The sequence below is a fragment of the Panicum virgatum genome, chromosome 3N (assembly GCF_016808335.1).
Source record: "Panicum virgatum strain AP13 chromosome 3N, P.virgatum_v5, whole genome shotgun sequence".
NCBI lineage: Eukaryota > Viridiplantae > Streptophyta > Magnoliopsida > Poales > Poaceae > Panicum > Panicum virgatum.
In genome coordinates, this window is record NC_053147.1 from 2,387,750 (window position 1) to 2,413,028 (window position 25,279).

At 49.1% G+C, this 25,279-nt stretch overlaps 2 protein-coding genes across 2 annotated transcripts; both read left to right on the forward strand.

Moving 5' to 3' along the window:
• The first annotated feature begins 2,318 nt into the window (after positions 1 to 2,318).
• LOC120663650 (transcription factor VIP1-like) lies at positions 2,319 to 12,109 on the forward strand. Its single transcript, XM_039942532.1, has 4 exons — positions 2,319 to 2,955; positions 3,250 to 3,382; positions 11,268 to 11,352; positions 11,562 to 12,109. Exons 1-4 carry the CDS (start codon positions 2,453 to 2,455, stop codon positions 11,831 to 11,833), a joined length of 993 nt encoding a protein of 330 aa, XP_039798466.1. The 5' UTR covers positions 2,319 to 2,452; the 3' UTR covers positions 11,834 to 12,109.
• Positions 12,110 to 13,518: 1,409 nt separating this feature from the next.
• Positions 13,519 to 18,442, forward strand: LOC120663651 (protein NODULATION SIGNALING PATHWAY 2-like). Its single transcript, XM_039942533.1, has 6 exons — positions 13,519 to 14,265; positions 14,413 to 14,455; positions 14,632 to 14,696; positions 15,542 to 15,671; positions 16,520 to 16,619; positions 16,744 to 18,442. Exons 5-6 carry the CDS (start codon positions 16,599 to 16,601, stop codon positions 18,208 to 18,210), a joined length of 1,488 nt encoding a protein of 495 aa, XP_039798467.1. The 5' UTR covers positions 13,519 to 14,265; positions 14,413 to 14,455; positions 14,632 to 14,696; positions 15,542 to 15,671; positions 16,520 to 16,598; the 3' UTR covers positions 18,211 to 18,442.
• Positions 18,443 to 25,279: the final 6,837 nt, after the last annotated feature.

The window sequence follows — 25,279 nt, forward strand, 5'->3', positions numbered from 1 at the left end:
CTGTGGCCGCGGACCCGGACCCCCGCAGGAGGGTCCGGGACCTCCACGTGCCATCCGGACCCCTGTAGGTGGGTCCGGGACCTCCACGTGCCATCCGGACTCCCGCAGATGGGTCCTGGACCTCCACGTGCCTATCCGGACCCCCGTGAGCTCTCGGCTCAGCTAGCTGCTCGGGAGGGGTCCGGAGTCGCCACGTGTCACGCGGGCGCGGGCGCAAGCCTTCTGCTGGAAGCTCCCTCACCCACCCGCATTAAGTGTGAGTGGTTGAGGTGGGCTCTGCTGCCTCTGGGGACGGGGCAGCTTTTGTCAGTCCACACTATTGATCGCGTATTACCAAGGAGCACAGTGCAGCCGCCTGAGCCGCGCCCGCGCAGAGCCCGCCTGTAGCATTAAACGGATACGACAGCACGGCACTTTTCCATCATGCCGCCTACGCCGCAAGCTACACCGCCCGCTTAAGCAATGTGACGGGCGGTGTCACTAGCTGCGACGGGCCCGACCTGACAAGACGACGCTAGGACATGATGGACGAAGGGCTCCGGGAGCAGGCGAGGGAATCCAAGAGAAAGATCTCCTTTGCCTGCGACGCCATAATGCATGAACAGTGCGTTAGGTTATACTACATCGTTGGACCCACCTGTCGGGGATCCAACGACTGTGTACGCGCCCCCTTGAGATATAAAAGGGAGGCGCTCGCTGTGCACAGGACACATCCATACAGACTCAAGCTCTCGCACCTCCTCACGCTTGTGGGAAGGCAATACAACACACAGTGGATGTAGGGTATTACGCTCCGGCGGCCCGAACCACTCTAAATCCTGCTGTGTTTCTTGTGTTCTGGAGGGAGATCGATCTAAGACTAGCTACCCCCTGAGTACACACCCTCTGGGCTAGGGCGGGTGCCTTCCGCCACCCGGCCGTGGTTTACAACACCACGACAAGGTTTACTGAAGTGATCAGACCAAATCATCAGACAAACTTAGTGATATCTCATGTATCTCGTAAAACATCTATCTATTGATTTATACATACACTTGAACGCATTCGTCGACGTGGCCCATTGATCACTATGGGTGAAAATGCAAATCTCAACACAAATCGTGGAGAGTTTTTTCGGTGAGCAGGGGGTGAAACATACTTCTTATTCGTTTCAAAAAAAATAACACACACACGGAGCCCTATGGTAAACAGTCTGTGAGCTTCACGACCCACCAGATAGAGATAGCAAGCTTCCCACGGGCGCTGGCCGCTGGGATACAAGTTCATGGACCTTCCTCACAGCTCCACCGCCATGGCTTGCCAACTGTGCTGCCGGCGTGTTGGCTGGTCGTCGTCCTCCCCCAGCCCCACCCACACTTTCCAGCAGGACCCAGCCAATCAGGAGCCTGTTTAGTTGATCTGATCAACAATGCGGTTTGGTTTATTTCAATTTATTTTCTCTCACACAATACTATTTATTTTACCAACTACGTACTATTCATTCTACCAGTTCAACAGCCTCCTACCTCTACGTGCTGGCCCCACACTCTCCAAACCGCAAGAGCCAACTGCCATCCAACTGACACGACACAGGGGGGCATGTGGGACCACGCGGTTCGGGACCCACGCGTCATTGAGCGGCTGCGGAGGCCACCGGCAAACAGTCGCCCGGGCCCGCTCGCGTCTGCTGCTGGAGTAGGAACAACGCGGAAAGGCATTCTCCCCCAGCCGAATGACGCTTTTACCCTCCTTGCATCCTGACTCGCGTAGACCCGGACCACGTACACCCCGCAGACACCTCGCGTCCGCACCATTTTACTCCACGCCAAGATTCCCCAGGCTCCCTGAACCCTCCCTACCGACCAGGGCCGTGTTTAGTTCCAAAGTTCCAATTTCAAATTTTTTTTCGGCACTTACATGAAGACTTAAATCTAGATGAAATAAAAAACGCATTGCGACTGCTGTCTGTAAATGGCGAGACGAATCTAATGAACCTAATTAGACTGTAATTAGATGCTAAATTGCTACAGTAATACTACAGTAAATAACATCTAATGACGGATTAATTAGGCTCATTAGATTCGTCTCGCGATTTACAGACGAGTACTGTAATTATTTTTATAATTAGTCTATATTTAGTACTTCAAATATAAAAATATGTTTTTTCAAAAATTTTACATACTGCAACCAAACACGGCCAGGCCGCCTCCACCGTTCCATCCACCTCGAGATCCGTGTGACGGCGCCCCCACTCCGTGAACCGCGACCACGCGGTGGGCAGCGGCGGCAAGCCCCGCGTCCTCCGCCCTTCTACTCACGCGTACGCCAGCCCACCAACCCGACCCACTGCCCTCACGCGGACAAACTCTCCCCCCTCGCAGCCCCACGCGAGACCGGCTACGCGCTGGAACGCCGCCGCCGCCGCCGCGAGGGTGTGAGCTAGCTGAGGACCTCGACGCCGTCGCCAGCCGACATGGACCCGCGCTTCCCGCTGCCGGCCGCGCCGGCGCCGTCCTCGGGCGGTGGCGCCCCGCCCCGGGGGCACCACCGGCGCGCCCACTCGGAGACGTTCCTCCGCTTCCCCGACGCGGACCTCCTCCTCGACCCGGACGGCGACTTCTCCTTCTCCGACCTCGACTTCCCCTCGCTCTCCGACGACTCCCCGGCCGTCTCCGACCCCACCCCGCCCCCGCCGCCGCCGCAGGCGGCCCCGGCGCCCGCGCCCCGCCCGCCTGGAGGGTCCCACACGCGGAGCCTCTCTCTCGACGCCGCTTTCTTCGAGGGACTCGCCTTGCAAGGCACGGGAAGCGGAGGAGGTGGGGCTGGACACAAGAGGAGCGGGTCCATGGATGGGGCCAGCTCGTCGTTCGAGGGCGAGTCGGCGCTCTCGACCGGCCTGCCGGACTACGCCAAGAAGGCCATGCCCGCCGAGAGGATCGCCGAGCTCGCGCTCCTCGACCCCAAGCGCGCGAAGAGGTTGGGAAATTTTGGCCTGCTCCCCCCTTTTTATCCCCGTCAATCGATATTTGGTGCTTCCCAGATCCGGATGTTGCCTTCTTATCCAATACTGTAATTTGGCATGTATGTACGTTGAGTCCTCAGTTTAGTAGCGATTTGCTGGCTTGCTGCTAGTGTTAGTGTGCTATCTGTTATGGAAGCTGAGCTGTCTGCATCATTTCAGTAACAATAGTTGCGAGATTTTAGGGTTATAGATATCATGATCAGTTTATCACCAAATTATGTTAAGCTTGTGCTGGTCCTGTTGCGTAGGATTCTGGCGAACAGGCAGTCAGCAGCAAGGTCTAAGGAGAGGAAGATCAAGTATACTAGCGAACTGGAGAGGAAGGTCCAGACTCTGCAGACCGAGGCCACTACGCTGTCAGCGCAGCTCACTCTTCTCCAGGTATAGGGTTATATTTGCTAAAATCAGTTAAACTGGTTGATGAATTGGTATGTTGGGTAATAACATGTTGCTGGGTTCTGTACAGTAGCTTGGTTTATGTTTGGTGGTGTTGGTGTATATGTGAGCCCATGTATAGAGGCCCATCTAGAAGCCCATGTATAGGATCTATATATCCCACCCTTCTAGGGTTTGGAGGAATACAAGCCATTATTCTCTCCTACATTGTATCAGCTAGCCTTCTCTTCCTCCTCTAGCCGCCGCCGCCGGCACCATGGCCGGCTGGCCGCCGCCGCCGCTGGGGCTTCTCTCCTTCCCTCCCTTCTCCTCCTCTGTTTCTGCTCTGGGCGCCGCCTCCCCTGTCTCCCATGTTCTGGGAGCCGCCGCCTTCTTCCCTGCCCAGGGCGCCGCCGTCCGGCCACCCTACGCCGCCGTGGCAGGTGCGGCCGGCGGGCCCAGGCCGCCCGCGCAGGCGCGACTGGCGCGGGGGGCGCGGCCAGGCCCCCTGTGGCCGCCGCCCTCGCTCCTCTGCCCGCGGGGGCCGTCGTCGCGGCGGGCCCTGCGACCACCGCCGCCGGATCCGCCCCCAGGACGCCGCTGCTACCCCTGCCGCTCGTGCAGGTGTGGGCGCGGCCGGCCCCGCGACCCCTGCCGCCGGATCCGGGCGGGCCATGGTGCGGCGCGACGGGGCTGAGCTGCGCGCGCAGGCGGAGGCCGAGGCGCGTCGTGCGGGAGGAGGAGCGGACGTGGCGCAGGAGCCCCGCGACGCCGACTCCGACGAGCACCGGCCAGGCACAACGCAACGCCGCATCGCCCTCTCCCACGACCAGACTCCGCACCCAAGCGGCCCGCGCGACCCTGCCTCGCGACCTCCACCGTCGCTGCCGCCCGAGTGGCCCGTCCTCCTCCATCCCAACCCCGGTGCCACTGCCGTCGATGCGCCCAACGACACCGCCGCCGCCGCTGCCAAGGGCGTGTGGACCGCAGGCGCGGGCGCGCCATCCATAGTCACAGGATTCGGGGTCGATGCCTCGTCCCTCGACCCGGGAACGCCGTTCCGATTCGAGGGTCGGGGTCGAAGAGGGTCAGTGTTCCATTCAAGGTTGGATCGTGTCCCGGTTTGAAAGGGGTCGCAGCCCCATTGCTAGCAGATTTAATTGGGCTAAGGAGGTTAAGGACTGTGGATTGGTATGATTTTTGTTAGACAATGAACTGAGTACGTGTAGCATGGTCTAAATGTACTCTTTTATACGTTACTTATATGCTTATGCAGATTAGTTTCTTCATTAGTAGCACATATATAGTTTTTGTCTTTATAAAGACAACGATCCGAAGATATCGACCCCGATGAATCAGGGTCGCGTTCCACATAATAATTTATCGTTCCATAGATATATACCCCTTTCGTACCACAATTTTAAAAAGTGACGACCCTCGACCCCGTTCCTCGACCCAGTCGACCCATGGACTTTGTGACTATGGCGCCATCCGCCGCCGCCCTCCGCGCCGCTGTCGCCGCAGCCCAGGGCGCGGGGGCCGCGGTCGACGACCTGCGCGGCGCCGACTCGCACCTCAAGGCCTACGAGCGCGCGCAAGAGATACTGCAGGACCTTAAGGCCAAGCTCGTCCAGGCCGCGTGGGCGCATGCCGCGCAGGCCGCCGCCTCCCTCGCCGCCGCGCAGGCCGCCGCCCCCGGCGCGTGGCTGCCCCAGGGCGCCGCCGCCGCCCTGACCACCGGATCCTCCTTCCCTGGGTCCCCTGGCGCCGCCCCTGCTGCCAGACTTCCCGTGCACGCACCTGCTGTGCCGCCCCTGCTTGCGCCCGCGACGGCCACGCTGGCCATGGCGCCCCTGCTCGCGCCCGCGCCTGCGTTCGGTATGCCCCCCTACTCAAGATGGCAACGGGTAGAATGCCCGCGGATACCAGTGTCTCGTGCCTGCACCCGCGACCAAAATTCCATGCCCGTGCCCGCGCCCGCCGCCTGCCACGGGCGGCATCCTCTGCCCGCGCCTGCTATCCGCGGGCATCCCTTGCCCGCGGGCATGCCCGTGTGCCCGCCAGGGGCGGCGAGTACCCTCGTCGCGGCGGCCGGTCCAGGGGCGGCGAGCCCCTCCCCGCTCCCCCCCGATGGCCATCCCCCTCGCGGCGGCGGCCCGTCCAGGGGCAGCGAGCCCCCCCACCCCACCCCCCCGGCGGCGGCCCGTCCAGGTGCAGCGAGGCCCCCCGGCGGCTGCCCGTCCAGGGCGGTGAGTCCCTCGCGGCGGTGGAGTCGAGGAGGGGGTTGGGGGAGCGGACGGCCCTGGCGGCGCTCGGAGGGGGCCGCTCCGCTGGGGGCGCGACCGCGCGCCGGGGGAGGGGGGGGTCGCGGACTCGCGACGCTGGGTCGTGGGGGCGGCGCGGCGCTGGGTTGGGGGCAGGGGCTCGGGAGGGTGCTGGGATGGCGGCTGGGCCGCTGGGAGCCTGGGACTGGACTGGGACTGGGAGTCCGGAGGAATGAATGAAACCCAAAAGATCTGATATATATAAAGGGTATGGGGTCCACATGTCAGCGGGTTTTGGGTTTGCGGGTTCGGATATCAAATTTTCAAATCCGTTATAAAATACCCGTCGGGTTTAGAGTCGTACCCGCGGGTACAAATCCAGACCCGAATCCGCGCCCAGCGGGTCGGGTATCCGCGGATTTGCGGGTATTTCGTACCCGTTGCCATCTTTACCCCCTACCAGCAGCCGACTTGGCCTGGGGGTGGGACCCGGCCGCACTGGCGCAGTTCTTCAGCGCCATGGGGCTGACGCCGCCGGTCAGCACCGAGTGGATCGCTGACTCGGGTGCCTCTTTCCACACCACCCCTGATGCCGGTATCCTCTCTTCTGTCTGACCCCCACACCTCTCTTGTCCTACTTTCATCATGGTTGGTGATGGGTCTTGCCTTCTTGTCACCGCCGTCGGTTCCGTTTCTGGTTCTTTTCGTCTTCCCAATGTCCTTGTTTCTCCTCGGATGGTTCATAACCTTCTTTCCATTCGCCAGTTTACAGCTGACAACTCTTGTTCCATCGAGTTTGACTCTTCTGGCCTCACTGTAAAGGATTCGGCCTCCCGGCGTCCGCTCTTCCGGTGTGACAGCACGGGGCCCCTTTACACCCTTCGCCTTCCGTTTTCCGCTGCACCACTCTTGCCTTCTTCGTCTGCCGCTTTTGCCGCGACGCCGTCTTCCACCACCTGGCACCGCCGTCTTGGTCACCCTGGCCGCGATGTTCTAGCTCAGCTCAGTTGTAGTACCGATGTTCCTGGTACTAGGACTCTTGCTGAGCACCTCTGCCATGCGTGCCAGCTTGGTCGTCATGTTCGGCTTCCTTTTTCCTCTTCTTCTTCGCATGCGACGCATGCCTTCGATTTTGTTCACTGTGACCTGTAGACCTCTCCTGTTCTCAGCCTCTCTGGCTACAAATACTATCTGGTGGTGGTCGATGATTTCTCACACTACTCTTGGACTTTCCCTTTGCGCGCCAAGTCTGAGACCTTCCCTACCCTCCTCCACTTCTTTGCCTGGGTGTCCACTCAGTTCGGCCTCACCATTAAGGCCGTCCAGTGTGACAACGGGCGTGAGTTCGACAACTCCACCTCCCGTTCTTTCTTCCTCTCTCGGGGTGTTCAGCTGCGTATGTCTTGTCCGTATACCTCTCCCAAGAACGGCAAGGCTGAGTGGATGATTCGCACGACGAACGACGTCGTGCGCACCCTTCTGATCCAGACCTCTCTGCCCCCGCGCTTCTGGGCCGAGGGCCTCCACACCGCCACCTACTTGATTAACCGTCTTCCGTCCACTGCTTCTTCTGCTCCCACTCCACACCACACTCTCTTCGGTACCCCTCCTCGCTACGACCACCTTCGGGTCTTCGGGTGTGTGTGTTACCCTAACACCTCTGTCACTGCTCCTCACAAGCTGGCGCCTTGCTCGACTCGTGCTTTGACCTCACCTCTCGCCGCGTCCTGATCTCCCGACACGGCGTGTTTGACGATTCGGACTTCCCCTACTCCACCTCCTCCACATCTTCTCCTGACCCCGAGTTGGAGTCGCTGTTTTCGACTGACCCGGTGGTTCAGCCACCTTACCTGTATGTCCTTTCCTTGCAGGTTTTCCCGGTGCACCGGCACCGCTTCCGGTGATCCCTGCTGCGCCCAGCCCGGCCCTGGTGCCCGCCGTCGCGCCACGCGCGGCCCCAGGACCTTCTGTCGTGCTGTGCGCGGCCCCGGGGTCTCCTGCTGTGCCACGCGCGGCCCCGGTGCCTCCTCCTGCACCTGCGCGGTACGCTCAGGCGGTGTAGGTGTACCAGCGTCGTTCGGCGCCAACATCGGCGCCGCCGCGGTACGCTCAGCCGGTGCAGGTGTACTGGTGTCGTTCGACGCCGACACTGGCGCCGCCTCCGGCTCCGGAGGCTCCTGCGACGCCAACACCGGAGCCGTCGCCGTCGCTGCCGCCGCCTCCGCCGACTCGCTCTCGAGTCGAGCTGGAGGTGTACCACCCGTCAGTCGTCCATCGGGATCCTCGGCATATCCATCTCATGGTGACTCGGCGGATGGCGTCTCAAGCCGCGACTCTCTCCGCCACCGAGGGGGAGCCGCGGGTCTCTCCGGTACCCTCCTCTGTCCGCGACGCCTTGGCGGACCCTCACTGGCGTCGCGCGATGAAAGAGGAGTACGCGGCTCTTCTCGCCAACCAGACGTGGGATCTCGTGCCGCGTCCGTCTGGTGGCAATGTGGTCACAGGCAAGTGGATCTGGACGCATAAGCGTTGGGCTGACGGCACACTGGAGCGCTACAAGGCTCGCTGGGTTCTCCGGGGTTTCACCCAGCGGCCTGGTGTGGACTATGATGAGACCTTTAGTCCAGTGGTGAAGCCCGCTACGATGCGCACGCTTGCGCTCTCTCGCTCCTGACCTGTGCACCAGCTGGATGTGAAGAATGCGTTTCTTCACGGCACTATATCAGAGACTGTCTACTGCTCTCAGCCAGCGGGATTTGTGAACTCGAGTCGTCCGGATATGGTCTGCCGGCTCAACAAGTCCCTCTATGGTCTGAAGCAGGTTCCTCGGGCTTGGTACTCTCGGTTCGCCACGTTCTTGCTGACTTTGGGGTTCACCGAGGCCAAGGCTGACCCTTCTCTGTTCATCTACCGCTGTGGGGATGAGATTGCCTACCTGCTGCTCTATGTTGATGATATTGTGCTCACCACCTCCGGTCAGCAGTTGCTTGAGCGCGTCATCTCCTTTCTGCAGCGGGAGTTTGCTATGAAGGATCTTGGTCAGCTCCACCACTTCTTGGGCGTTACTGTTGAGACTCGCCCGTCTGGCCTGTTCCTTCACCAGCGGTAGTATGCACTCGACATTCTGGAGCGGGCTGGGATGACTGATTGCAAGCTATGCTCCACTCCTGTCGATACTCAGGCGAAGCTGTCTGCTGATCTGGGTGATCCCGTGGTTGATCCTACTGCCTACCGGAGCTTCGCCGGTGCCTTGCAGTACCTGACCTTCACCCGGCCGGATCTCACCTATGCCGTTCTGCAGGTCTGTCTTCACATGCATGATCTCCGGGAGTCTCACCTTGCTGCACTGAAGCGTCTCCTCCGCTACGTCCGTGGCACTGTTGGCTTCGGCTTGGTTCTTCACTGCTCTCCCACCTCTGAGCTGGTGGTTTACACTGACGCTGACTGGGCTGGCTGCCCGGACACTCGCTGCTCCACTTCTGGCTACGCCGTCTTCCTGGGCGGCAACCTTGTCTCCTGGTCATCCAAGCGGCAGCCGGTTGTCTCCCGCTCTAGTGCTGAGGCGGAGTACCGGACTGTCGTTAACGGCGTGGTGGAGGCGTTTTGGCTCCGACAGCTCTTGGCGGAGCTCCACAGCCCGCTCGCCAAGAGCACGCTCGTCTACTGCGACAACGTCAGCGCCGTGTATCTCTCCACCAACCCCGTCCAGCATCAGCGGACGAAGCATGTGGAGATCGACCTGCACTTCGTGCGCGACAGAGTCGCCGTCGGCGATGTTCGAGTACTCCATGTTCCGACCACCTTCCAGTTTGCTGACATCTTCACCAAGTGACTACCCTCCTCGACCTTCTCGGAGTTTCGCTCCAGCCTCAACGTAGCAGGTGGCTACTTGTGGCTGGGGGGGTATTTGCCCTTTGTACTCTCTTCTTGTCCAGTCTTGAACACCGCTGCGCCGGTAGTTCAGACTGCGGGGTGGTGTTGGCTTTCTTGTTGTCCAGTCTTGAACACCGCTGCGCTGGTAGTTCAGACTGCGGGGGGTGTTGGTGTATATGTGAGCCCATGTATAGAGGCCCATCTAGAGACCCATGTATAGGATATATATATCCCACACTTCTAGAGTTTGGAGGAATACAAACCATTATTCTCTTCTACAGGTGGGACTACAGTTTTTTATTGCTCTGTGGAGTCAAGTAGCTGGTTTATGCTATAGGATAATTGCATTTTTAGAATCAAATCCATATACTACTGAATGACTTTTTCACCAAAGAATAATTTGGAGTAGCTTATTGTTGCCACTTTCGACAGAACCCAGAAGTTTTTAAGGAATTTAGCATGCCATGTAATGTGTATTGACACTGGGATTGGGCAGTTGGTACTTTTTTGGATAATAACACAGCCCTTCAGTTTGCATACGGAGCTCTTAGCTGCAAAACACTAGGAGGTGAGATTTTTCAAACTGAAAAATGAACAGCTGTGTGTACCTAATTATTAAATATTTCTAAATGATTGGCCAAGCCAATAAGAATGCAGATGTAGTTACATGCTGAAAATATTACTTTCTCCATATTGTGAAAAGCTAATGTTTATGTATGTCAGTATATACATGTGCACCTAGTATTTGAATGTTAGGCATTGTTTGTGACAAAGGGATTTTACATGTTTGGCACAGTAGTCAGTGGGAAACTGGAATCTGTTTCAATTATAGACATGCTGATAGAAAATAAATCGTGACATGAGTATGCACTGAAATTAAATCTGTTTGTGCCTTCGTGGCAAATTAGAAAGACATGGTAAATTGGTTTCCTATTAAGATTCTCATATCTTTTCTGGAACCTGTATGACAAGTTGCACGGTGTTTTAGAGTGGGGGTGCATGGGGGCAGCTTGTGTATATATTGATATTAAAAATCTAGTCAGAGCTTAAACATTTATTTCCTTTACTCAATACTGTTCTGCCTATGGAATTGTAAATGGCATGGGAAAAGGAGTTAGGTGGGATTCAATGTGCCTAGTACTTTTAGAGGTAGGGGCCCGATAGGTCATTACAAATGGCCTACTGATGCTCGATTGCAATTATGATTTGAATGAAGTGGATAGAATCAGATGTTTATGGTTTTGCTGAAGATTAAGTGGTCACAGATAGAAAATATTTTGCTGTCAAGAAAAACTTGGGTAGTAACCCACCATTTGGTTAGGCAAGGCCGGCAACCTACAGTCCAGGAGTAACACTATGCTCTAAAGAAAGAAATAAGATAATTTATGATGAGATGGCTAAGTTCAATTCATCTTGGTAATTTGCAATTTCATGTACCACTTAAACTTCTAAACAACTTTTTTATTTCTATACTGGTAGGGCCTCCGATAATAGATACGTTTTCACAATAACGGAAGTTATCATGGTTTTATCTTAATAAACTATGTGCTTTACTTAATACTGATTGTTATTAAATACACTGCTACTTTTTGTACGTCTGAGAATTTTTTATAGGGATTGTTGTGGAATGGGTTTAAGCCAGCAGTTTTATTTTCCTTTCCACCCCTTGTGCGAATATGCTGTTTAACATTTTATTATGCAACAATATCTTTTGTTCCTCATGTCTGATGTATTGCAATTTACTTCAAACCCAGAGGGACACAACTGGTTTAACCGCTGAGAACAGAGAGCTCAAACTTCGATTGCAGTCCATGGAAGAGCAAGCTAAACTGCGGGATGGTATGCTCTGATCTTCCTTTGAAACTATTTCTGACCTCCTGGTAGTAACCATCGCATGTTCTTAAACACAAACTTTCTGTGCTACAAGATCATCTGTGATTTTACTGACAAATTGATTGATCTGTTGGTAAAACGAGAGAGAGCAATTCTAGTTTCTTAGTTATTTAGGGAATCAGCACATTGACATGTTCCATTTTGTACCTCTACAGCTCTGAACGAAGCCCTGAGAGAAGAAGTTCAGCGACTTAAGATAGCTGCAGGGCAAGCCGTGAACTTGAACGGGAACCCCTTCAATGGTGGACTCCAGCAGCAGATATCATCCTATTTCGTGCAGCAGCAGCAGCAGCAGCAGCAGCAGATGTCGTACTTTGGTGGCCACCAGGCTCAGCATCACAATCAAAACCATCATCACCAGAGTCCATCGAATGGGGGCCAGTCGCTGAGTGGTCAGTCCCTAAACGACTCCATGGATTTCATTTGAGGACAATATCATGGCAAATGTTATCACATACCAACTGCAGTTCAGGATTGTAAAGATAGCTAATGTACAATGTATGCATATGCATCATTGGTAGGGTAGTTAGCTCTTGTATCATTAATCAGCAAGTAATTCCTGTATGACATAATCTCTTTTTTAATCTTTGTAACTTTGTTGGTTTCTGGAGTAATGTGCTAGACTGAATTAACTACCCTTAACAGTTTCTGTACATGTTTTCGTACCAGTGGAAGTATCTAGTTATCTGTCAGTTTTCTGCTCTGCTCCATTCTGTTGGTTAGCAAGGCGTCAATGTGCATCAAATGAGCGCTAGCATCTCAGATCTTAATCAAATAATTGTGGCAAAAGACACGTTGTCTGGAATTACCTGCAAAACAGCTTTGTATTGTGATTGGTAAATTATGAATTTGGGCTAGTCCATATAGATTATGTCTCCATTTGAATCACCTTTTAAATTATTGATGACTAGATTTTAAAAACTTTGAGCATTCTAAACCATCATATAGTTTAAGCCTTTAAGGCTATATATTAGTTCAAAAGCAAGATAATAAACCTACTTGAATTTGAGATTTACTAGCTGTCCTTGAAGGCTAGAACATGCTTTATCTGGACCTCACCGGCCAGACAGGCAGGTGGTTCGTCTCTCTCAACTTCTCAAGTCATTTGACAAATCAGACTGGGGGATGGCAGCAAATCAGGTGGTGATGCACCCTTATCATATCTCACCTCCCCCCCCCCCCACCCCCCACCCCTTTAACCTAATATTAACCATTTATTTGGACAAAAATATCCGCTTCAACAAGATTGATGGCACCTGCGTTTTTTATAAAAAGGACATGCCCAGAGGGCCAGATTCTAAACACTTGCTGCAGATAGCATAAATATATGTTTAAGGCTTTTGGTGCATGCATTGCCAAAGTGCTCAGCTTGATGACTGCACCTAATTTTGTGTGAAAAGTATCATTGACAATCTTTGATGGTTTTTGCATAAAGTTTCATAGTAAAAAATTAAGAGGAACGTGTAGAACTTGTTGATTGTTCTAATCTCAGCTAGTAAGTAGTAACTAAAAAGCCACAACTCTAGTACTCCCTCCGTTCCAAATTATAAGTCATTCCAAGAATTTTGAAGAGTCAAATTTTTTTAAGTTTGACCAAATTTATACAACAAAATAATAACATTTACGATAACAATTAAGTATCATTAGATTCTTTGTTAGTAATATTTTCATAGTATACCTATTTGATGTCATAAATCTTTGTATTTCTCTCTATAATTTTGGTCAAATATTGAGATGGTTTGACCCTCCAAGATTCTTGGAATGACCTATAATTTGGAACGGAGGGAGTAGCATTCAAGTATAGCGCTAGCACTGCCACCTTGTGTTTTCTTGACAAGGAGCAGGTTGCTCTGGTTCGATTAAAAAAAAAGAAAAAGAGAGAGGGAGAGAGGGAGATTTTCAGCAGCTTGCTAGTTTTTCGACTTGTAGGCTGTATAGTTCATAGAAATGGATATAAGGAGTGTTTAGTGCTACCTTTCGCTTTCAGAGCTCATTATGCTTCTACTGTTTTCTACGCCAACTTACCTGTTACCCAATAATTTGCGTCTTTTAGTGCCTCCTCTTCATATCAGTGATACGGATATCTTACAGTGCCAGATTGGCATGCAGGTTACTACATTATGCTTCTGTTTAGGGTTCAGGTATTCTTTTGGGCTTCCTGGTTTTGAGAGATTGACTGCAAACTGTGGTGCTAACTCAACAAGGAGACAGGCACCAAGCTGTCCAAGGGCTCAAAATCTGGTCTGTTGACACTTGACAGAAGTTCTAGCAAGGAGATGAGCGCCGTAGGTACTCCCTTCGTCACTAAATAAGTGTTGCTCGGGACAGAGGGAATATTCCTTAGACTCGAGCCTGCCTAGCTATTTCAAATAGAAAACAGCAGGTTATTATAATAATTAGTATGCTGTCACCTTTTTTTCCTTCTATAGCTACAAGTACAAGGCGCATCCTACATTTCTCCTCAAGAACTGAACGTTTTCGACTGAAAAAAATTGTCTGCCATTCACATTTTGACAAGTGCTTGAATAGCCATATCAAGTCATGTTTCTTTTCGAACGATTTTTTTTTAAAAAAAAGTTGAACGAAAACAAGTCATGTTTTTTTTCAGTCTAGAATGTGTATTAGAATGGTTATTTGATTATGTGATCATCATGTTGACACCTACCCTGGAGAACAATTGGGGCGGATCCAGTAGGGGCGCTGAGGGGGCTTCAGCCCCCCTACTGGCTACAACATTCATTAGAAGCAAGGGGAAGCTAGGGAAAGAGAAGAGAGGAGAAAAACAATAGAGAGAGGAGGGAAGAAGACGTCAGCCCCCCTACATCTCTTGGGCAGATCCGCCAAGAACAAACAACTAAGGTATGCATGTCCTATAGAATTGTTTCAATATGCTGATTCCCTGACTTTCAACCAGAATCATTGGCCTGATGGAATCATTGGCCCAGTGCTGCATTTGTGATTTGTTTATCTAATGTAATGCTTCGCTTCTTTCTCTGGTGCGATTAGGATGACACCAAGGTCTTCATCGGCCGGCCTTGACTCATTTGATGTACGTCATTGTGGTAGAGTCCTCCATAAGCATGACAACACATCCAAACAATACTATATATGTTGACTATGTGGTCACTTCCTTGTTCGTTTCAAAATAATTGCAATTAAACTCTATATATGATGGCACCATGAAAGTTTGAGTTGTGGCTATTATAGTTTCCTTCATATTTACAGGTCTGCCCACTTGTGTCATATATATAGATTTCATCCTGGTTTGCCTCATGGTTGCGATGATCACGGTAGGCTTCTTACCCCTTTTCGCTGACAAAACGAACTCTGAATTCATGTGCGTAGCTTGCATGTGTTCCAAGCTGCCAAGAATCTTTTGTTGTAAAAGAATAAATACTTCACTTTCCAACTGTGCAAGCTTGTTTTATTCTACTTTGATGTCCCCTTTTTTTTGGTTAATGACGACAAAAATTAATAGTTGCAGTAAACATTGCATGGGAGTACTGACACTGGGCTAATCACAAGATACCCCTTGTTAGCGTGTGGATGGTGACATCTAAGCTTGTCCTCTAATACCATATAATTTATGTGCCGCTTGGCAAGTGATCAACAAATTTGTCTCTTCTATTTGTTCCAGTTTACAGTTACTACTGCTTAAAGCTTATAAATCAAAGCATAATGGCTGTGTTTAGATTCCAAAATTTTACACCTGAAAACATCACATCAAATATTTGGATACATGCATGAAGTATTAAATAAAATCTATTTACAAAACTTTTTGCACGAATGGGTTGTAAATCGTGAGATGATCTAATGAGCCTACTTAATCCATGTGTGTTGCAACAGTGATGTTATAGTAACCGTCCGCTAATTATAAATTAATCATGAATTAATTAGGCTCATTAAATTCGTCTCGCGATTTACAACCCATCTGTGCAAAAGATTTATAAATAGATTTTATTTAATACTCCAAATTAGCAAGATTCTCTTTCCAAAAATTTTGATCAAATCATCTAAACACGGTCTCAACATTTGGCCAATATTTGTGATTTTTTTACCATCTGAGCTGCTTTATTCAAGATCTTGCTTCAATATACTTCTCACGATCTCAACATTATTCAATATTATATTGCAGATTTTCAATCCTGTTTTAGCCAACTGTAATTTTAAATTACCACAGAGAGAAGAGTCTCAGTACAAGTCGAGATGAAAAATAAGAGGTCGATTGGAACCGAGAATATCTCAGTGGCCCACATTTGTTCTATGTGAGTCCCCTTTCTGCATCAACTCTACGCCTTCGGACAAGAAGCATTGTTCTCTTCCAGTTACATTCTATTGGTTACCTCTCATGCATCTCTCTTAAAAATTGATGTGGTGTTAGAATCAATGCTGTACCAGCTACATTATGAAACTGCAAAGAGTTTAATATTCATATGCAACATTAGTACCGTACGGCTGGTAATATATTGCACATAAAAGAATTGGAGATGGCAGCTGGTCCGTGTCTTAAGCTTATTGGGCAATCATTATAAAATTAGGCACACAGAGCCGCATACTATATTATAAAATTGGGCACACAGAGCCACAGATGAATAAAGAAAGTAACTGTACTTGGCCCGGTCTTAAGTAATTTTTTTCTTAAAGATCTGGTCTTAAGTAAATTTGTTGTCTTCCAACACTAATTCTGGAGCTGAATGAAGAACATAATTAGCCACAAGAGACCATGAATTACTGTACCGTCTCCTGTGCTCAGAATCATGCCATTGCAAATTAGGAAGTCAAATTAATGCCCTTAAATACTCATCACTAGTTTTTTTTTTCAAATGAGCCTGCACCCCTGCACATCTACAGACTCACATGTCATGACACAGGTCTAGGCAGATATGGGGCTAGGAAATCTGCAACGGTATAGAAGGATATTACCTATAGCACAATTCTCTTCTTATGATTACAACTTGTGCAATTTTCAACATTGCCACATGTCAGGGATGTTAAAAGATGCATGGGATGCATTGTGCCATATGATTCAGAACCTGATCACATGCTGCCATGCTGACACCAGGAATATGCTCTGCCATGCTCTCACTTATTTCTGTCAACTCTGATTGAGCAGGAAAATGACACAGTGCCACATCATATCCTCTGAAGTTGGTAGAGAACTGTACAAAAATGATACATCTTCTGCTAGATGAATGCCCAATCGAGGCTCCAAGGTAAGACAATTTAGCTTACACAATCCATGAAGGTCCACATATAAAATTCCATCCTCTTGAGAAATGGTCCTAGCCCCTCTCGCCTCCTCATTGTGTACATAAGCTGTATGAAATGAAACCACAGGTTCCCAGCAGGCAGTTCGTTCTCTCTGAGGACATCATCCAGATGGAGACCATGTCATATCCTTGCTCCCCTATCATCCCCTTTCCCACACAGCATGAAGAGAGCAGCTATCTCCTGTGGTCTCCTCAAGTAGTGATCCCCTTTGAGAATGGCAACATGTGCGACGGCGATGCCGATCCTTCCCCTGATCAGCAGCAGCAAGATCATGAGTTCATGGACATCATGATCCAAGAAGCCAACCGCTTGCTGCTTCAAGATGACCTCTCCAATGGTGATCCATTATTGAGCGGTTTTGATCAGAGGCTGGAAGGGCAAGAAAATGGCAGCCTGTTGGCAGTCCAAGAAGAGTTCATTGAGGAGAGCAGTTTAAGCGACCTCCTCGTCGCCGGCGCCAGGGCGGTTGAGGCACAGGACTCAATCAGGGCCTCGGCCATCTTGTCGAGGCTCGACGACCTCATCCCCGGTGTGCCTTGCAGAAGCTGTCACCATGCAGCGGCCTGCTCATCTGACCATCTGGCCTGCTACTTCGCCAGAGGCCTGCGGTCCCGGATCTCCGGCGCGCGCGCCGAATGCCATCCGGCTGCAGCAGCAGCACCGGAGAACCGGATGCCGGCGTACCGGATGCTGCAAGAGCTGTCGCCGTTCATCAAGTTCGCGCACTTCACCGCCAACCAGGCCATCCTAGAAGCCACCGCGGACGACCCGGGCGTCCACGTCGTCGACCTCAACGTCGGCGAGGGCGTCCAGTGGGCGTCACTCATGTCAGACCTCGCCCGCCATGGTGGCAAGCCGTTCCACCTCACGGCCGTAGTCACGGCCGACGACGACGCGGGCCCCGCCGCCGCCGCACGGTGGCTCTCGGAGTTCGCGGGGTCGCTGAACCTCCCCTTCCGGTACAGCTCCCTCCACCTGCGCAGCGAGGAGGACCTGCGTGGCTTCACCACGAGCGGCAACGGCGGCGGCTCAGTGATCGTCTCCTACGACACGACGGATAAACCTTACAGCTCCCTGATCAGGTTGCAGATGCAGCTTCTCGGCAGTGTCAAGATCCTCCGGCCCAAGCTGGTGATCCTAGTCGAACAAGAGCCGTTCAGGATCGACCGGAGTCTCGCTCCATTAGCCGAGTTCTTCTGCGAAGTGCTGCAGCACTTCGCCGCCACGCGGGAGTCCTTGGAGAGCTGCTTCCGCGACGGCGGCTACGGCGCGTGCCTGGGGCCCGTGGAGAAGGAGACGCTGGGCCCAATGATAGAGGACGCCGTGAGGCAGTATGAGCCTGTGGCAGGTGGGGCCGGTGCTGAGCTGGAGGGTTTCAGGGCTCGTGAGCTCAGCAGCTTCAACTTTGCTCAGGGCAAGATGTTGGCTGGGCTCTTCAGCAGAGGGTTTGGGGTCGTCCAAGAGGAGGGCAGGCTTGCACTGTGCTGGAACTCTAGGCCCTTGACCTCAGTCTCTGTTTGGAGTCCCATGTGAACACAAAAGATAGGAGTCGGTCACTGGTCACTTGGTCAGCGTGTGCTTTGTTACGTTCTTGGATTGGAGTTGAGTTGTTATAAATTTTTCTTTTTTTGCGTGGCTACATCACATCTAGGCATTTTTACAAAAGACGATGTGTTCGTTTGGCTGTGGCTGGTGGCTGGTGCTAATTTGTTATGAGAGAATAGTACAGCTGACTGATTGGTAGTTGGTGGCTGGTGCTGATTTAGTATGAGAGAACAATATTGTTGGCTAGTTGGCTGACAAGCCAAACGAACAAAGCGAATGGCGTCAGCACCAACTCACATGACTCACCAAGCAACCGAATTAGTAGTTCGTCTGTTCGTGGAGGATGATTGGATGAATAAAGGTGGCGTCAGCTACCGAAGGTGCCTGGTGCATGGACGGTATGGTCGCCACCGGCCATCATAGCCACACCTGAATTTTTTCCCCATTTGATCTAAGTCTAACAACCATCTTTTTTCCCAAGAAAAATCCAATTTACACCCTTGAAGTATTGGAAAATTTTGATTTTCAATCTTAAACTACAAAACCAGATAAGATAGACCATTCAACTATCGAAACCAGGCAAATTCGGCCTTTAGGATGGTTTTGTATTTTTAAGAAAAAACTAAAAAATTCTAATGAGATCTATAAAACCAAAATTAATTTATTTTAAAATAGGAAAATATGAAACTAGTATCAAAATATTTCTAAAAATGTAATCTATCTATTATTGCTCTATTTGAATCTTATTTATTCAAAAATAATAGGCAGAACTACAAACAACAAAATACTATGAACATAAAAAATGGACTCAAATAAATGACAAGTACAGTGTCAATAGATAGGTTACATTTTTTGAAAAAATTTGATACCCACTTTATTTTTTTTAAAAAAATGGATTACTTATAAATTTTTTAGTTTAAATTTGAATATTTTTTAATTTCATAAAATAGAAAACCACCTTCAAAACCACCTAAAGGCCAAATTTACCGATTTCGATAGTTGGATGGTCTAGTTATCCGGTTTTATAGTTTAAGATTGAAAATTGGACTTTTCCGATAGTTCAAAGGTGTAAACTAGACTTTTTCCGTTTTTCCCATTCTTTCTTCCCTGACCGCCCTACTCGAATGATGCTCTTACCAATTATCTTCACCATGTCTTCTCTATTATTGCCCCCGACATTGCAACTGTTTTGCACCGCCAAACTATGACGTGCATTTCCAATTTGCAGCCAGACACACTGCCTCGATCAATCTAGCCATGCTGCCACCTCGACCATTCCTCTAAACCTTTTCCCATTACCCAAAATTAATCCAAACAAATCTCCAATCTTAACCACAGTAGAGCCTCGCAAGAAGTGGAGAAGACAGAAGAAAGTATCATCTCACGAATTGTACTGTTGGAGCAATGACCGGGTACCCAAAATTTGGTCGTGGAGGCTAGAAGAAACACTTGAGTAAAACAGTAGTGAGACTTTGTTTCCCTATCCATGACTGGGCATCCGTTGTAACTTTCTTCAGGCGTCAATTTCACCAGAGAAAGTTTCGTGCATGGATGCATAGACTCGATCAACCACAGCCGGCATTGTTCATCAAAAAAGAAAAAAAAATCAACCACAGCCGGCTGGTTACGTGCATGAGGTAAGATGATTTTACCGCCGCATCAGATCTTGGTGTTTGTCTTCCTCTGATTTGAGCCACGTGTCAGGCTGTCAGGCTCCGGCTGACGCAGAAGTTTCTTGAAGCCAAGCCATGGTTTTTCAGGTGATTCCAATACGATTTGGAGCTCTCGTTTCTGGCCCCTTTAAAGGATCCGATGGGTCATCGGTGGTGGTATTTTGGGGGTTCTTTAATTCCTGCAAGTGCTATGTGACGTTCAGGTGGCATGAACAGAGCATACAAGGAAACGACATGTGCGATACCGAAAAGGCAACCCCTCCTTGCTTCTGGCATACTCTTTTTCTGCATAATATGCAGCTGCTGACCTGTAATGGAATTGTATTGGCCTGATGATTTTATATGATCTGTCGATCGACACGTTGCAGTTGCAAGTGGCACGTAGAATTGCAGGAGGGAGGTTCCTGACAAGAGAAAAGGACAAGATTACTATTCTGTCTGTCAGGAGTCCATGCAACACCAATGCCACAGCTTGCAATTTTTTAATAAAAAAATAAATCATCTTTGCAGAATTTGTTTGGTACAGTGAGCACTGAGCAGTACTCGGTACTCTTGAAGAGAGAGAGAAAAAAGAAAAAAGATTATTCGTCGGCCCATAAGCAAACCAACCACCAAAAGATTATTCTACATATTTTGGGCCCAGATTGCTGGGGCTTCCAGAATCCAGCCTGACTCTTGACAGACACTGATCTGTGCTTCCAACGATTTGTTCCCATATTCTCAAGCTTTTAGTCATCTCTCCCTTGATGCATCATCTACTCAGCTTTCTGTACGGAAATCGCTTCTCCACAGAAATCTGTGCTAGATGGCAACCACGACATGACCCTGCTTCCTTTATGAAAGTCACACCTCCTGCTGATGCCTATTTCAGTTTCAGCTTGATGAACTGTAAGTAGATGGTCACTTTCACGATGAGCTGATTTCTCAAACCAAACGCCTCCCGTGCTGTGCTCAGCCGTGGACAGGTTGGAACATTTCTTGACATAGACATGGATGATGGATTATTATAGCACGTGAAATGACACTGTTGTTAGGTCATATGTGGTAGGTTGTGGTCCACTAACAAACCTAATCTATTGGTGGCCGGTGGTTCAGCTGCAACAACTCAAACTGTAGAGCTTTCCTCCTCTTGTAAACTAGTCACTTAGGTATGGCTGTATGTATGGTTAAGAAAGAAGTTGCATGTCCTTCCTGTATATGATCCTATCCTCATGCATGCTATTCAGTATTCACATGCATGTAAGCACAGTCCAAACAAGAGTTTTTTTTTTTTGACCAGGTAATAACATGATTCATTAAACCCTGGTTTCAGGTTGTTCACCGGAAACCAGTACAGATACAAAGTCTGGAGGGTGACTCATATATATGCATGAATCTCCCTCTAAAGTACAACCGAAGCCAGCCAAACTGTCCGCTACAGCATTACATGATCTAGGGCATACATTAACAATACAATGAACAAAGTTAGATGCCATGAACTCCCTAATCTGCATAAACAGAAATCCATTTATACTTCTGTCGAAATCATTAGATGTGATAGCCTTCCCGGCAATAGTTGAATCTGTCTCAAGAATAATCCTAGTCATTCCCAGATCAGCAACACGCACAAGGCTCTTCAAAATCCCCAAGGCTTCAGCTTGCAAGGCACTAGCGGCCCGAAAGATTCTTCCTGCTCCACCTTCCAGAAACGTTCCATCGCAATCCCGCACCACGAAGCCCCATCCACCCTGGTTTGAATTTTCATAAAAAGAGGCATCAACATTGATCTTGTAAAACTCTGATGGTGGAGGCTTCCATTTAACAGAGGTATTTTTTGAATTGTTCATGCATGTAGTGACCAGCTTCTCTATTTCCATGAGGTGGAAGGATACAGAGCTATTGATTTCAGCTATTGTGGCCATCTTCTCACCAGCATTAGCTTTATTTCTTGCAGACCACCATCTCCAGAGCCAAATAAAAACTCTATTTTGCACACTCTGTTGGAGGTTCAGAATTTTCATGATTGTTTCTTCACCAGAACTACAAAGCTCCAGCTCAGCCCTTACATGCTCTAGATTCATAGCCTGCCAACACTCCTTCGCTTTTTTGCACTTGAAAAACAAATGGCCACAATCTTCATCAAACCGTTTGCACACAGGACAAAGCGTATCAATCTTTATTCCTCTTCTAACAATATTCCGTTTGACAGGCAAACTGTTATGAGCCATTCGCCAAATAAACATATTAATCTTATGAGGAAGCTTCAGTTGCCATATTTTTTGGCATTTGAAAATAGCATCAGGACATACTGATGAAGGGGAGGCATCTTGGCCTAATTCTTGATCTCGGATTTGCACCGCAAGCTTGTATGCTGACTTCACTGAAAAGATTCCTTTGGAATCAAAATGCCAAGCTGGCATATCCTTAAAGTCCTCATTTGTAGGGATTGTCAATATCACTTCCGCATCCTCCGGCCAGAAAGTATCCCTTATCAGCAGTTCATCCCATGTTCCAGTGGCAGGATCAATTAGTTCTGAAACTCTGATTAGCAATGATGAACCTTTGGGCGTAATAGGTCTTCTTGTATATCCTCGGGGAATCCATGGATCTTTCCAAATATATGTAGCAGTACCACTTCCAATACGCCAAATTATTCCTTTCTTGAGTAGCTGGACACCCTTCAAAATGCTCCTCCAAGAGTAGGAAATTCCCCCTCGCGCTTTACATTGCAATATACTAGAATTTGGAAAATACTTCGCTTTCAGAACTTGAGCACAAAGATTATTTGTGTCCATTAACAACCGCCAAGCCTGACGAGCAAGCATTGCCAGATTAAAAAGGTGCAAATCACGAAAGCCCCAACCTCCTTTTTTCTTTGATCTAGTTAACAGCTCCCAGGCAAGCCAATGAATCTTGTTCACTTTGTCTTGCTGACTCCACCAATATCGGCCAATAATGGAATTCAGCTCATCACATAAACCTTTTGTCAAGTCAAAGCAGGACATCGCATATGTCGGGATAGCTTGTGCCACTGCTTTCACTAAAATTTCCTTTCCCGCCTTTGAGAGTAGCTTCTCCTGCCATCCTTGAATACGCACCCAGATCCTTTGCTTGATATATTCAAAAGTTTTTTTCCTAGATCTGCCCACAGTCACTGGTAGCCCAAGATATTTCTCGCTCTTTGCTTCTTGATTAATTGAAAGGATTGCTCTCATTTGCTGTCTTGTGTAGTTACTGGTATTTGGGCTAAATAAAACTGATGATTTGTCTTTATTAATGACTTGACCTGAGGCCAACTCATATGTTCTAAGCATCTGCTTGAGAAAAAGAGCATCAGCCTCCCTAGCTTTCATTAAAATCAGAGAATCATCAGCAAAAAATAAATGATTTACCACTGAGTTTGTGCTCCAGTAGTCCAAACAAGAGTTGGGATAGGCAAAGCTGAGTGGGAAGCGTACGATCACAATTATTTCTTCTCGATCATGGATCATAAACAACTTTGGTCCATATGTACGATCTTGATTAATTTTTGCAGAAAGGAAGAGTGTTTCTTGGGGCCAACCAAAGATTAGACCAAAAAACGTGGAGGGTAGAACTAGAAAAGGCTGCCCATGATTATGCAAGTTGACTGGAGGGAAACAGGCATCACACAAACACCCCTCAACCCTTGGAAAGCTACTTCCATCTCCATAAGAACCCTTAAAAATTCCAAGCTTTTCCCAACTCCCAATCTTTTAAGCCTTCTCTGCGCAAATGGATAACTATGGATGACAAGCACTCTGCTCTACACATTTCTTTGCATATATATACTGTGACCCGCCGGGTAGGACCAGCACTCCACTAGATTGAAAATGTACCAGCAACACCTGTTGCCTCACTCAACAAAACCACATGCCCGAACCTTTTACCTTTACCAATGAAAGGGAAAGGCTTCGGAAAGACTTTTGTAGCATTCAGCAGCTTTCATGCACAGCTTCTCGCATCGCAAGTGCCTTGCAGCTACGGCAAGGCAATGATGTCTGAACTTCGTGCTGTTCCTTTGATGATTTCTCAGAAGACCCTTGTGTACTTGGCATTCCTACACCTTGTGGATAAGGTTGATACTATAATACCAATCCGCCTTATCAAGAACACGATGTCTTTCAAAAGAGTTTCTTGCAGACATCTGTTTAATTTATCCTCGTTTAACATGACCTTCCATTGAAAAATATAACCAAACATTATCAGCGTTGCGCCGTTGACCGTTAATATATGATATTTTATAAGTTTTATATCCATCATGTGATGTGCCACGAAAATAAGGAGGATCTGGACTTCACCATCTATGAGGGATACATGTTTTCTGCAATAATATGCAGAGGTGTGAATAGCTTGGATAACTCCAAGACATTCAAGTTGGATTCAATATGTTGTTCAACAAAATCTGGATATCAAAATGAGCTGAGTACACAGATTATAGGTTTTTGGGTATTATATTGGCTCGCATGCGAATGTTGAAATTTTTTATAAGGATACTAACAATTAGATGTCAATATTCACATGTGCGAAAATAGTCCAATAAAGTAAAAATAAATATTTGAATTCAAACAATTTCTGATATTTATTAATTTGCACCGAAGATGTTTTATTCAAAGTCTTTTGAACCTTGGTAGGGAAAGATTGAAAGAAACTCTTTTTGAAACATTTGAGGTTCTACCCTGTGACAAGGCTATTAGGCATCGGTTCTATATGTGGGGGCGAGGAGGGGCGGATCCAGAAGCTAAATATTAGAGAGGCTTATCTTCCCTTCCTTCTTCCTCCTTTTCTTCCTTCTCCCCTTCAATTATGGATGGAAATTGTAGGGGGAGGGGGGGGGTGCTCCATGGACTTCATGGAAATGGGGGGGGGCTTCAATTATGGATGGAAATTGTAGGGGGAGGGGGGGTGGGGGTGCTCCATGGACTTCATGGAAATGGGGGGGGGGGGCTGAAGCCCCCTCAGCCCCCATGGGGATCCGCCACTGGGCACGAGAGAATGAGTTATATATATTGACTACGATAGTGCTACCTCTTGATCTTTTTGCAAGGTGTAATCGATGTTTCGCTTCGGTTGCTGAAAAATACAAAAAATAGAACTAGTTTTCAACTTCCCTATCCAATCCTTTTACTTCTACTCCCATGATATGAGATCTCTTTCCCTACAAAAAGTAATAGTATGAAGACTCCACTTCTCCAAGAAAATGGCTGCCCCTCAAGTGCACACCAAGAAGGGTGGCACCCTTTTTGCCCAAGGGGCTAAAAAGGAAGGAATGAATAGGAAACGGAACGAAGTGAATCAACTAATGGCCGACAGCAGTGCCCTTTGAGTTCCAGGCTTACGTAGCCTACTACCCAGCCATCAGCAACCTCGCGATCGAGCTTACTCTT

Bases quoted from the DNA above. Each gene is read 5' to 3' on its own strand.
- LOC120663650 (XM_039942532.1), top strand. From the start codon at position 2,453: ATGGACCCGCGCTTCCCGCTGCCGGCCGCGCCGGCGCCGTCCTCGGGC. The intron at 2,956-3,249 runs GTTGGGAAATTT...CCTGTTGCGTAG, and splicing joins GACCCCAAGCGCGCGAAGAG to GATTCTGGCGAACAGGCAGT. The intron at 11,353-11,561 runs GTATGCTCTGAT...GTACCTCTACAG, and splicing joins GCAAGCTAAACTGCGGGATG to CTCTGAACGAAGCCCTGAGA.
- LOC120663651 (XM_039942533.1), top strand. From the start codon at position 16,599: ATGCCCAATCGAGGCTCCAAG. The intron at 16,620-16,743 runs GTAAGACAATTT...ATGAAACCACAG, and splicing joins TGCCCAATCGAGGCTCCAAG to GTTCCCAGCAGGCAGTTCGT.